General features: G+C 45.9%; 1 protein-coding gene across 1 annotated transcript in view; it reads left to right on the top strand.

Moving 5' to 3' along the window:
- LOC133123897 (teneurin-2-like) overlaps nucleotides 1-8,295 on the top strand; it is a 171,703-nt gene extending 163,408 nt beyond the window's left edge. Inside the window, exons 25-29 of the mRNA XM_061234602.1 lie at nucleotides 721-956; nucleotides 1,386-1,682; nucleotides 1,933-3,550; nucleotides 5,816-5,946; nucleotides 6,179-8,295. Of these exons, the coding sequence (XP_061090586.1) occupies nucleotides 721-956; nucleotides 1,386-1,682; nucleotides 1,933-3,550; nucleotides 5,816-5,946; nucleotides 6,179-6,919 (3,023 nt within the window). The 3' untranslated portion in view covers nucleotides 6,920-8,295. The remainder of the gene's footprint in view (nucleotides 1-720; nucleotides 957-1,385; nucleotides 1,683-1,932; nucleotides 3,551-5,815; nucleotides 5,947-6,178) is intronic.
- Nucleotides 8,296-14,764: the final 6,469 nt, after the last annotated feature.

The following is a 14,764-nucleotide window of genomic DNA, read 5'->3' as shown; positions in this document are numbered from 1 at the left end:
TAGATCTGCATTCATTTCATATAATGCTTTTAAATGAGCAGGTCCATTGCTCACCAGGCTTAAGGAGGTAAAGCAGTTGAGTGGAGGTTCTTGGTGTTGAGTGGAGGTTCTTTGTGTTGAGTGGAGGTTCTTTGTGTTGAGTGGAGGTTCTTTGTGTTGAGTGGAGGTTCTTTGTGTTGAGTGGAGGTTCTTGGTGTTGAGTGGAGGTTCTTTGTGTCGAGTGGAGGTTCTTGGTGTTGAGTGGAGGTTCTTTGTGTTGAGTGGAGGTTCTTGGTGTTGAGTGGAGGTTCTTTGTGTTGAGTGGAGGTTCTTGGTGTTGAGTGGAGGTTCTTGGTGTTGAGTGGAGGTTCTTTGTGTCGAGTGGAGGTTCTTGGTGTTGAGTGGAGGTTCTTGGTGTTGAGTGGAGGTTCTTGGTGTTGAGTGGAGGTTCTTGGTGTTGAGTGGAGGTTCTTTGTGTTGAGTGGAGGTTCTTGGTGTTGAGTGGAGGTTCTTTGTGTCGAGTGGAGGTTCTTGGTGTTGAGTGGAGGTTCTTTGTGTTGAGTGGAGGTTCTTGGTGTTGAGTGGAGGTTCTTTGTGTTGAGTGGAGGTTCTTGGTGTTGAGTGGAGGTTCTTGGTGTTGAGTGGAGGTTCTTGGTATTGAGTGGAGGTTCTTTGTGTTGAGTAGAGGTTCTTTGTGTTGAGTGGTGGTTCTTGGTGTTGAGTAGAGGATTTGCCCTGCAGACCAGGTGCGGAACAGCTACCAGCTGTGCAACAACGGCACTCTGAGGGTGGAGTACGCCAACGGGATGGGCATCAGCTTCCACACGGAGCCCCACATCCTGGCCGGGTCAGTCAGCCCCACCATCGGCCGGCGGAACATCTCCCTGCCCACGGACAACGGCCTCAACTCAATCGAGTGGCGTCTGCGCAAGGAGCTGACCAAGGGCAAGATCACCGTCTTCGGCAGGAAGCTGAGGGTGAGCAGGGCCACAGGCACTTCCTGTAGAGTGTCTCCACCTTGTGTGCCAGCTCTTACGTAGATAATGTCACTTCCTGTAGAGTGTCTCCACCTTGTGTGCCAGCTCTTACGTAGATAATGTCACTTCCTGTTTTACTCTACCTCAGCTATGTGTCTGGATTAGAGCTGCTTTATTTACTTGGTGCTTTTTCCCATTTCTCTGATTGGCCAACATGATATATCATATTTTTACCTGTTTTTGCAACCACTGATGTTATTGCAGTTGACTGATTTGATACATTCAGTTTGCAATGAGAATGTTCAAATAATTACTTGAATAGAATTGATTTGACGCTTTGGCAAGTGAGGCTTGGTTTCCATCACTGCGGAAGCAGCGCTCTCCAGCACAGAGCTCGCCTGAGGTCCGCCCCTCCTCTGATCTCTGCAGGCCCACGGGAGGAACCTTCTGTCCATCGACTTCGACAGGAACACACGCACGGAGAAGATCTACGATGACCACCGCAAGTTCCTGCTGCGCATCATGTACGACGCAGCGGGGCGTCCGGCCGTGTGGCTGCCCAGCAGCAGCCTGGCGGTGGTGAACGTGTCGTACTCGCCCACGGGGCAGCTGGTGGGGCTGCAGCGCGGCAGCATGAGTGAGCGCACAGAGTTCGACCCCCTCGGCCGCATCGCCTCCCGCTCCTTTGTGGACGGGAAGGTGTGGAGCTACAGCTACCTGGACAAGGTGAGTCACGTCCCTCACACCTGACTCAGGTATGCATGAGATAAGGACAGGTAAAGAGAAGGACTCAGCCATAATGATGACGATGATCATGATGAAGTGTTATAAATGAATATGATGAGGTCATGGAGTATTATTGATAATCATAATGATGGATTATTGATCACAGGTGGTGATGATGCTCAATATGAGGAGTATTGATGGTGATGAAGATAGTGTATCGTATTAATGATGAAGATGATGTTGTTTGCAGTCCATGGTGCTGCTCCTACAGACTCAGAGGCAGTACATCTTTGAGTTTGACGGCTCCGGGCGGGTTACCGCGGTTACCATGCCCAGCGTGGCCCGGCACACCATGTCCACTCACCTGTCCGTGGGCTACATCCGCAACACCTACAGCCCCCCCGAGAGCAACGCCTCCGTCATCCACGACTTCAGCCAGGAGGGCCGGCCGCTGGCCGTGCACCTGCTGGGCACGGGCCGCCGCGTGCTGTACCGCTACGGCAAGCTGTCCAAGCTGTCCGAGGTCCTGTACGACAGCACGGCTGTCACCTTCGGCTACGACGACAACACTGGCGTCCTGAAGATGGTCAACCTGCAGAGCGGCAGCTTCTCCTGCACCCTCCGCTACCGCAAGACGGGCCCCCTGGTGGACAAGCAGATGTACCGCTTCTCCGAGGAGGGCATGGTGAACGCGCGCTTTGACTATACCTACCACGACAACAGCTTCCGCATCGCCAGCGTCAAGCCCGTCATCAGCGAGACGCCGCTGCCCGTCGACCTCTACCGCTACGACGAGATCTCCGGCAAGGTGGAGCACTTCGGCAAGTTTGGCGTCATCTACTACGACATCAACCAGATCATCACCACTGCCGTCATGACGCTCAGCAAACACTTTGACACACACGGGCGCATCAAGGAGGTGCAGTACGAGATCTTCCGCTCGCTCATGTACTGGATGACGGTGCAGTACGACAGCATGGGGCGGGTCGTCAAGCGTGAGCTGAAGATCGGTCCGTACGCCAACACCACACAGTACCGCTACGAGTACGACGGCGACGGCCAGCTCACGGGCGTCAAGGTCAACGACTGGTCCACCTGGCGGTACAACTACGACCTGAATGGGAACCTGCACCTGCTGAACCCGGGGAACAGCGCCCGGCTCTTACCGCTACGCTATGACCTCCGTGACCGCATCACGCGGTTGGGCGATGTGCAGTACCGGCTGGACGAGGACGGCTTCCTGAGCCAGCGAGGCACCGACGTCTTCCACTACAACTCCAGGGGGCTGCTGGCGCGGGCGTACAACCGCGGGCCGGGGGGCTGGAGCGTGCAGTACCGCTACGACGGGCTGGGCCGGCGCGTGTCCAGCAGGACCAGCCTGGGCCAGCACCTGCAGTTCTTCTACTCCGACCTCAACAACCCCGTCCGCATCACGCACGTCTTCAACCACTCCAGCTCGGCCATCAGCACACTGTACTACGACCTGCAGGGCCACCTGTTCGCCATGGAGGTGAGCAGCGGAGAGGAGTTCTACATCGCCTCCGACAACACGGGCACTCCGCTCGCCGCCTTCAGCAGCAACGGCCAGATGATCAAGCAGCTGCAGTACACGGCGTACGGCGAGGTGTTCCACGACTCCAACCCCGACTTCCAGCTGGTGCTGGGGTTCCACGGGGGGCTGTACGACCCGCTCACCAAGCTGGTGCACTTCACCCAGCGCGACTACGACGTGCTGGCAGGACGATGGACCACGCCCGACTACACACTCTGGCACAAGATCGGCAAGAACCCAGCGCCCTTCAACCTCTACATGTTCAAGAACAACAACCCGCTCAGCGAAATGCTGGACTTAAAGAACTATGTCACAGGTATGGGGAGATATTCAACATTAGATTAGACATTAGAGTATAGTTATACACTCAGTGACCACTTTATTAGGTATTTATTATATGTATTAAGTCTTCTGCATACCACTGTTGTAATGTTCAGTTATTTATATCACTGTCACCTTCCTGTCAGCTTTGACCAGTCTGGCCCTTCACGAACACACGCGCACACACACACACACACACACACACACACAAACACTCACACACACACACACACACACACACACACACTCACACTCACTCACTCACACACCCGTATGCTATGAAGTCTCACAGGGCTCCTCAAAGCCAAATCTGCTTACTGCAGAAAAAGCAGTCCAGGCAATTTCAAAGGTTAACCCTAATTGTATTTAGAACCATAGTGAATTTAATTTGAGTAGTCTTCCAAATGCATTACCTGCTCATCAGCTTCCATCAGCCGTACTTTAGATCTTTACAGAATTTAATTTCTATGTTATTACATCTCTTTATGTGGCTGGGTATCTACTGAAGACTGACTGACATCACATCTCACTTGTGACTCAATTCCACATTCAAACCTGTCATCTCCTCACCAGTGTGCAACACTGATGCTTCTATGAGAGAAGCAGTGTGGTGTGGAAGTGTGTGGTGTGGAAGTGTGTGGTTTGGTGTGGAAGCGTGTGGTTTGGTGTGGAAGCATGTGGTTTGGTGTGGAAGTGTGTGGTTTGGTGTGGAAGTGTGTGGTTTGGTGTGGAAGCGTGTGGTTTGGTGTGGAAGCGTGTGGTTTGGTGTGGAAGTGTGTGGTTTGGTGTGGAAGTGTGTGGTTTGGTGTGGAAGTGTGTGGTTTGGTGTGGAAGCGTGTGGTTTGGTGTGGAAGTGTGTGGTTTGGTGTGGAAGTGTGTGGTTTGGTGTGGAAGTGTGTGGTGTGGAAGTGTGTGGTTTGGTGTGGAAGTGTGTGGTTTGGTGTGGAAGTGTGTGGTTTGGTGTGGAAGCGTGTGGTTTGGTGTGGAAGTGTGTGGTTTGGTGTGGAAGTGTGTGGTTTGGTGTGGAAGCGTGTGGTGTGGTGTGGAAGTGTGTGGTTTGGTGTGGAAGTGTGTGGTTTGGTGTGGAAGCGTGTGGTTTGGTGTGGAAGTGTGTGGTGTGGAAGTGTGTGGTTTGGTGTGGAAGTGTGTGGTTTGGTGTGGAAGTGTGTGGTTTGGTGTGGAAGCGTGTGGTTTGGTGTGGAAGTGTGTGGTGTGGAAGTGTGTGGTTTGGTGTGGAAGCGTGTGGTTTGGTGTGGAAGTGTGTGGTTTGGTGTGGAAGTGTGTGGTGTGGAAGTGTGTGGTTTGGTGTGGAAGTGTGTGGTTTGGTGTGGAAGCATGTGGTTTGGTGTGGAAGTGTGTGGTGTGGAAGTGTGTGGTTTGGTGTGGAAGTGTGTGGTTTGGTGTGGAAGTGTGTGGTTTGGTGTGGAAGTGTGTGGTTTGGTGTGGAAGTGTGTGGTTTGGTGTGGAAGCGTGTGGTTTGGTGTGGAAGTGTGTGGTTTGGTGTGGAAGTGTGTGGTTTGGTGTGGAAGCGTGTGGTTTGGTGTGGAAGTGTGTGGTTTGGTGTGGAAGTGTGTGGTTTGGTGTGGAAGCGTGTGGTGTGGTGTGGAAGTGTGTGGTTTGGTGTGGAAGTGTGTGGTTTGGTGTGGAAGTGTGTGGTTTGGTGTGGAAGTGTGTGGTTTGGTGTGGAAGCGTGTGGTTTGGTGTGGAAGTGTGTGGTTTGGTGTGGAAGTGTGTGGTTTGGTGTGGAAGCGTGTGGTTTGGTGTGGAAGTGTGTGGTTTGGTGTGGAAGTGTGTGGTTTGGTGTGGAAGCGTGTGGTTTGGTGTGGAAGCGTGTGGTTTGGTGTGGAAGTGTGTGGTTTGGTGTGGAAGTGTGTGGTTTGGTGTGGAAGCGTGTGGTTTGGTGTGGAAGTGTGTGGTTTGGTGTGGAAGTGTGTGGTTTGGTGTGGAAGTGTGTGGTTTGGTGTGGAAGCGTGTGGTTTGGTGTGGAAGCGTGTGGTTTGGTGTGGAAGCGTGTGGTTTGGTGTGGAAGTGTGTGGTTTGGTGTGGAAGCGTGTGGTTTGGTGTGGAAGTGTGTGGTTTGGTGTGGAAGCGTGTGGTTTGGTGTGGAAGCGTGTGCTCTGGTATGGTGTGTTTTCCCATGGTATAATAATACAGTATGGTTTGTAGTATTTTATAGTGTGTTTTGGTATGGTACTGTGGTATAGTACAGACTGGTTTGGTCTATTATGGTAAAAAGCCCTGTTGTGTGTTTTTTCTACAGATGTGAAGAGCTGGTTGGTGATGTTCGGGTTCCAGCTCAGCAACATCATACCTGGTTTCCCCAAACACACCTTGTACTTTGTGGAGCCACCATATGAGCTGCTAGCCACTCAGGAGTGTGAGAACGACCAGGTGAGTGTGTGAGTGTACAGGTGAGTGTGGGAGAGTCTACAGGTGAGTGTAAACACACAGGTGAGTGTGTGAGCGTACAGGTGTGTGTGAATGTACAGATAACTGTGCGGCCATGGGGAGACTCTCCAGACAGGTCCCTCATAATGTGGAAAAACCTGAGGTAGGTGTGGAAACTATTTCATAAAATGTAATAATATAAAAATAAACTGTTTATAACGTTTTCCCCCTGCAGCTGCTGACGGGGGTCCAGCAGGCCGTGGAGCGGCACAGTCGGGCCTTCATGGCGCTGGAGGGGCGTCAGCTCAGCAAGGAGCAGCGGGGGCGGGGCCGGCCGGGGCACTGGTTCGGCTCAGGGAGCCCTCTGATTGGCCGGGGCGTGATGCTGGCTCTGCGGGAGGGGCGTGTCCTGACGGGCGTGTTGAGTGTGGCGAGTGAGGACAGCCGCAGGGTGGCGGGGCTGCTGAACGGCGCTCTGTACGTGCAGGGCACACAGCACACGCTCCAGGGCCGTGACTGCCACTTCTTCGTGAAGGTGGGAGCGCCGGACGCTGACCTCGCCGCTCTGGGGCTCGCTAACGCTAACGGCCGGCGGGCGCTGCAGGGCGGCCTGAACGTCACGGTCAGCGGCCGCTCCCGGCACGGGGCGCTGGTGGAGATCCGGACCGGACCGCTCTCCCTCAGCGTGCGCTACGGCCTGGCGCCGGACGTGCTGGACCTGGAGCGGCAGCGTCTGCTGGAGCAGGCCCGGCAGCGGGCCCTGGGGGGCGCCTGGGCCTGGGAGAGGCAGCAGGCCCAGGACGGGAGGGAGGGCGGCCGCATGTGGACCGAGGGCGAGCGTCAGCAGCTCCTCTCCACGGGACGGGTTCAGGGGTACGACGGGTACTACGTCCTGCCCGTGGAGGAGTACCCCCAACTGGCAGACAGCAGCAACAACATCCAGTTCCTCCGACAGAATGAGATGGGGAAGAGGTAACAGGCCACAGCGCCCCCTACTGACTGGCTGTCTGCACAGCCCTCTCCCTCCTGCTCCTTCCACTGGGGGGTCAGGACATACGGGGTTACTCACCGAGTACTGCAGGGACAAACACAAACCACTTCAGATTATAACTGCCACAGGCAAAAAAACTAAACAAAAAAAAAAACACAACCTTTCTCTTCGACCACGGACTTGTAAAAGCACGGAGCAATGTTGACCTGCTAAAGGTTAAAAAAGAGGAATCCCCTTTTTAAAAAAGAGCAAATATTTTCGCCCATTTTTTTTGGGTGTGAGGTAAGAGTGGTGTAAGGGTGCGGGCCCAGGATGGGCTGACACAGAGCGGGGTCATTCTGGGGGAGCGACTACCGATACGCTAAAGATGCGCTAATGATACACTCACGATCCGCTAAGGATGCGCTAACGATAAGCTAACGATGCTAATAAACAAACAATCCGCCATCTCAGGCCTCCTGTCCGCCGCCAAACCACTCTCAGTTCCTTTAACAATAACCGTCATTTTTAAACAGTTAAAGAAAAAACATAACCACACCTATATTTGCGGTAAATAATGTCAAACATTGTTTTCTTTAAAACTGGGTATTGAAACTACTTTGTGTCAGACACTGAAGTTCAGGTGTGTTTTAGATTCAGTAGTTTAGTTCCAGTCCTGGTAGAATTGTGAGGTTTTCACCAGAGCACTGTATGTGTAATGTGGAGATTAAACACTCACACCGAGTCAAGAATCAAATGCTATTTATTTTTATTTTATTCAGTTTATTTATTGTTGTTTTTCTTAGTACACTATGACAATCATGAAGGCGTCACCAGTTATTTTTCAGGAAGTTGATCATTGGTGGTCAGGTTTTTGTTCCTTTTGTAAAATATGTAAGAATTGTTTATTAGGTTTTTTATATTCATTTTAATTTGCTGTTCAGCAAATTATAGTCACAGAAAAAAGTAATTTATGTAAAGTGTTTTAAAATGGTTTATACTTTAAATAAAGTCTTTAAACTGTGAAATCTGTTTTTCAAAAATATATATGTATGTACAGTGTATAGATTTAACTTAATGCAGCACAGTAGAATATTGTTGAAAAATATGAAGTTTTATATTTCTAACAAGAAGTGGCTTGTAATGTGCAAACCTTTAGTTGATACTACTGTAGAATTTTGTGAAACTCAGATTCTCCCAAATATCAATCTTCCCCTGTTCTACTGTTTAAATCCCCGGAGGAACCGCTGTTTTAGCCCCGCAGAAAACGAGTCTCAGTATTGATGTGATTCATTACAATTCAGTATTGAGCAATGGTCCTTATTTAGGATGAGACTCTTCAGAAAAAAACATAAATAAAAATAAAAACATTGTTTACTTCATGCAGTTCTCTATTTCATTATGTGTTCTGCTATGGACTTTTGGACGTCATGTTATAGAGTGGTCATCATGGTGAATGTGTGGGGCAGTTATGGAGTGGTACAGAAACCCACATCCTGTACACCCTGCCAAAAGGTTCTGAGCTCAAAGCCCCAAACATACATTCTCATTAAAGGGCCCTTACCCTAACTGTCTGTTTAAAACCCAGCATGCTGTCATTCCCAGGCTGAGAGACCTGTCATAATCTCTTAGTAAAATGGGCTGTTCCAAACATTGTTTGGAGGAAAAACGTCATTTGATTAAAAAGTTGATTGGAAAGGGAAAAACGTATAAAGAAGTGCAGCATATTATGGGCTAAAATGATCTCAGATGCTTTAAAATGGCAACAAAAACCCAAAACAAATGGAAGAAAACAAGCAACTACTGTTAAAATGGATCGAAGAATAGCCAGAATGGCAAAGATTCAGCCATTCATCAGCTCCAGAAAGACCAAAGATGATCTACAATTACCTGTAAGTGCTGTTATAGTGAGAAGACGTTTGATCGAAGCTAAGCTATCAGCAAGAAGCCCCCGTAAAGCCCCATTGCTGAAAAAAGGGCATGTGCAGAATCGGCAAAAATTTGCCATGGAACACATCGATTGGCCCAAAGACAAATGGTGTGACATTCTGGTTTTTCATACTACGGTGTTGGGTTCCAGGGATCATGGCTCAGTTTGAATATGTCAAAATACTTGAAGAGATTATGTTGCCGTATGCCCAACGACCGCAAACAGACAAGTAAGCGAGCAACATCTTGGTTCCAGACAAAAAGGATTGAGGTAATGGAGTGGCCAGCTCAATCCCCTGACTGTGAAGTGAAATTAAAAATGCAGTTTCTGAAGCAAAACACAAAGATTCACAGGAACTGTGGAATGTAGTTTGTTCATCCTGGGCTGAAATACCTGTTTCTAGGTGCCATAAATTGGTTGACTCGATGCAACACAGATGCACAGCAGTTATCAAAAACAATGGTTGCGCAACTAAATATTAGTAATTAAAGTGAAGTTAAATCTTGAAAAACTTCTTCAGTTTATACAGTTTGAAGAGAGTTTGAAGAGAAAAATGTCGACACTGCCATTTTTTTGAACAGATTAATATACCTTTTCTTTGCTTCATGTAAAAGAATAACAGATTTTAGTATTATTATTATCAGCCAGCTACAACTGTAGAATTATTAGTGTACATATTACTTAACAGATTAAGATGTAAAAGAGCAACAGCTGATTTGAGAGTCTTGCAGTCGGTAACAGTGGTGGCCACTAGCGGAGTGAGCTGACAACATCACTAAGGTTTAGCTTAGAGTGGTCCAGACCAACCTTACGAAAGTACGACGCACAGAAGGTATACTTAGCTAAGAACGTTTCGGAAAGCACGCTGAAACGTTGATACAGCTTAAGATATAACCTACGAACGAGGTAGTGTTAAGAAGGCTTTGGGACATGCAGCCCTGGTCATTACATGTCAGGATGCTCATTAGGAAAATGACATCCAAATTATCCAAAAGGTTAAAGCCTCTCCTCCATAGCAGGCAGAACTAATCAGTGTCATACAGTGTCATCACCACCAGGGGGAGCATTTATATCAAATCATATTATATGGTGTGATAAATAATGATAATGACACAATTATGTATTTTATACCTGGGGCTGAAAAGAGGAATAAGAAGATACATACACACACACACAACTCACACACACACACACTCACACACACACACACACTCACACACACACACACACAACTCACACACACACACACACACTCACACACAACTCACACACACACACACACACACACACACACACACACACTCACACACACACACACTCACACACACACACACACACACACAGTCACATGCACAGTCACACACACACACACACACACCCACACACACACACACACAACTCACACACACACACACACTCACACACACACACACAACTCACACCCACACACGCACACACACTCACACACACACACACAACTCACACACACAACTCACACACACACACACACACACACACACACTCACACACACACTCACACACACTCACACACACACACACACACAGTCACACGCACACACACACAGTCACACACAACTCACACACACACACACACACACACAGTCACACGCACAGTCACACACAACTCACACACACACTCACACACACACAGTCACACGCACAGTCACACACAACTCACACACACACTCACACACACACACACATACACACACACACGCACACTCACACACACACACACACACACACACACACACACACACACACACACACAGTCACACACACACTCACACACACACACACACACACACACAGTCACATGCACAGTCACACACACACACACACACACACACACTCACACACACACACACACACAGTCACACACACACACTCACACACACACACTCACACACACACACTCACACACACACACACACACACACACAGTCACACACACACACTCACACACACACACACACACCCACACACACCCACACACACACAGTCACACGCACACACACACAGTCACACACAACTCACACACACACACACACAGTCACACGCACAGTCACACACAACTCACACACACACTCACACACACACAGTCACACACACACACACACACACACAACTCACACACACACACACACACAGTCACACGCACAGTCACACACAACTCACACACACACTCACACACACACACACATACACACACACACACACACACACAGTCACACGCACAGTCACACACAACTCACACACACACACACACACTCATACACAACTCACACTCAGACACTTTTATAGCTGGGGCTGAAAAGAGGAAAAAGAAGAAACTCAGAGAAAAAGTGACAAGAAAAAGGTATTCAGTTTTCTTTTTCTAAATGATCCTTTGATCAGGTCTCCCAAATATGACATAAAACATTATTTTACTGTGCATTGTCCCTTTTTTACTTTTTTATTTAATTTTTCTATTTAAATATATATCATTCATGAGCTTTGAAATGAAAGTCTAAATGTTTTTACATTTAAATATTTATCTAAATGTTTCATTTATATAGCTAAATGTGCCATACATATAGCTAAATGTTTTCTACATTTAAATGTTAAGCTAAATGTTTCATGTAGTTAAATACATTATTTAGCTAAATTTCACACATTTAGCAAATAAAATATAAAAATAAAAAACAAAAACCACAAAATGATGAAATATTTATTTTATATATATCATTCTAGGATAATACATTTAATATTTATGCCTGGCATGATTAATTTATACATAAAAAAATGTATAAAATAAAAAAAAAGCGTTTGTTTAAATATGGGGAAATCTCATTAAAACCGCATACACACTGCCACACGCATTCCCCATGATGACCACTCTACAACAGCATCTCATGCTGCATTTGGCAGGGCTAAGTTGGATTATATTTTTATTTTTCAAATAAAATTACAAATACATGTGTAAGCCTTTTTTCTGTCAGAATAATTATTTTTTAAGTTAATTTTTCCTTTTTTAAATTCTTTGATTGCACAGCCTGTGCCCTATCTTGATGTCATCACATAGTCCACATACACACACACACACACACAGGGTACACACACACATACACACAGACACAGACACACACACACACACACACAGTACACATACACACAGGGTACATACACACATACACACTCACAGAGTACAGGGTACACACACACACACACACACACACACACCTGCCAAGAGGGGACTATAATATAATATAATATATTATTATATAATATAATATAATTTCAGCATTTTTCAAAATGTATTCATGCTGTTTATTGAGATTAACTTTTAAAATGTTACTAAACAAAAAAACAAAAAAAAACAAGAGGGGACTGAACCAGCCTATAAAACAAGATGGGATGCTAATGACATAGTATAAAGTAATATATTAATAATATAATAGTATAAAATTACTATTTATGTGCGCTCCACAAAGGCTTGGTTTCTTTCGAGAATGGATAATGCTTGTAAAATTGTTTTCAAGGACAGAACTATTTTGAGAACGTATTTCTCCATTTTACCTCATAGTAAGTTTTTGCAAATCACTTAATGTATACCTAAAATGAAATGCAAAAGTTAGAATACTGTTATCAATTTAGATTACTGTGTGAGTTGTCAGTAATATTGAAAGAACTGACTTGACTCGCAGTTATTTTTTGACTGTGTTTAATGTGAGAGCCATTCTGAGTCAACCAAGAGGGGACCATCATTAGGTTAATGACAGACTGTGTACCCTGGTGAGGATCTACTGCAGAATTATAAACCTTTAAATACAATGAGCAGCCAAGCCATTACAGATAGTTTATACTGGATACAAGTGTATGTACTCACCTGTGTGATTTTAAATGTACAGCTCAATATATTCTAAAAATGTATTAATACAGTTTACTGAATACTTTTCATGTCGTTTACAAATGACCAAACTATGAATGACTGTTTGAGGTTTAAATCATATTGAAAGAATAACAAATAAAAAACCTATTAGAATAGATTTTCTTGAACTTTCTGCCATATGTCTATTCACCACTATTTTATTACACACACACACACACACACACACACACACACACACACACACACACACACACACACAAAACTTTCACAAAAAGACAGTTTTCTGACTTCATTATTAGTTTTATTGTGGTAGGGGTGTGGACGGTTGCACGATTAACGGGTTAACCGAAACTGATTTGTAACCGGTTACAAGAAATTGATAACGGATAACCGATCTTTTTTTCTGAAGGTGAATGCACGTTCTTCACCAGACGTATTATTGCGGTTCTAAACTAGCAATCGACTAGCTTCAGTAGTTTGAGCAAGCAAACAAGGGGTTTAAAATGCAAACACCATAGGGAATTGTATGCTGCAGTATTAGAGTTATTAAATAATTTATGTTTCTGTTGGTTGACTTATAGCTTATTTTAACCTTGTGTCGTTTCTTAAGGTTCACAGAAGATCCGTGTTTATTCGTTGACAAGCGAATTCAAACTACGGCAAACTGAACGTCCACTATGCTGTATCTACATAAAAATAAACAAATGAACACATCATTGCACAGATTTTGCACGAAATATTACACTACGCTGTTTACATTGAAATCCACAAGTTACAGTAGTACAAGCGTGGAATTGTACGCTACAGAACTATTGTTGTCAAATAATTTCTGTGTGTTTTAAATCTGTAGCAGTTAGTTCACTTATGGCTTATTCTATGGCGTTTCTTCATCCGTGTTTAATTGACACTGCCGGCAAACCGAACTTCGCTTTCCACTATGTGCTATCTACATAAAAATAAATAAAACAAAACATTATCATTAGGCTATTTATCCATCGAAAATTCCCTGCTTTCAGCGAAAAATGGACACGTTAATCTCACCACCATGATGGTCCCACGCCATATAAAATGCATTGGCACATAAAATGCAGGTTTACCGTTACATTAGAATATATAAAATTGGACAGCGATTTTTATGAAAGTAAAATCATTAGACCAGCCGCCTATGGTAAAACACACCCGGTCTTATTGTTTTAGGCAGGTGTGACATTTTTTAATAAGATAAGAATGCTTTCAAAAATAGAAATGTTAATAGTTTATTTTTATCAATTATCAAAATGCATGAACAGAAGAATTGAATGAAGAGAAGAAAAATCTGAATGAAATCAATATTTGGTGTGACCACCTAGGCCTTCAAAACAGCATCAATTACTCTCGGTATACTTGCACACAGTTTTTCAAGGAACTCGGCAGGTAGGTTATTCCAAACATGTTGGAGAACTAGCCACAGTTCTTCTGTGGATTTAGGCAGCCTGAAATGCTTCTTTCTGTCTCTTCATGTAATCCCAGACAGACTCGATGATGTTGAGATCAGGGCTCTGTGGGGGCCATGCCATCACTTCCAGGACTCCTTGTTCTTCACGCTGGAGATAGTTCTTAATGACATTGGCTGTATGTTTGTGGTCGTTGTCCTGCTGCAGAATACATTTGGGGCCAATCAGATGCCTCCCTGGTGGTATTGCATGATGGATAAATATCTGCCTGTACTTCTCAGCATTGAGGAGACCATTAATTCTGACCATATCCCCAACTCTATTTGCAGAAATGTAGCCCCAAACTTGCAAGGAACTTCCACCATGCTTCACTGTTGCTTGCAGACACTCATTCCTGTACCGATCTCCAGCCCTTCGGTGAACAAACTGCATTCTGCTACAGCCAAATATTTCACATTTTGACTCATCAGTCCAGAGAACCTGCTGCCATTTTTCTGCACTGCAGTTCCAGTGTTTTTGTGCATAGTTGAGTCGCTTGGCCTTGTTTCCACGTCAGAGGTATGGCTTTTTGGCCACAATTCTTCCATGAAGACCAC

This window comes from Conger conger, chromosome 3 (assembly GCF_963514075.1).
Source record: "Conger conger chromosome 3, fConCon1.1, whole genome shotgun sequence".
Lineage (NCBI taxonomy): Eukaryota > Metazoa > Chordata > Actinopteri > Anguilliformes > Congridae > Conger > Conger conger.
This window is presented reverse-complemented; position numbering and strand designations above follow the sequence as displayed.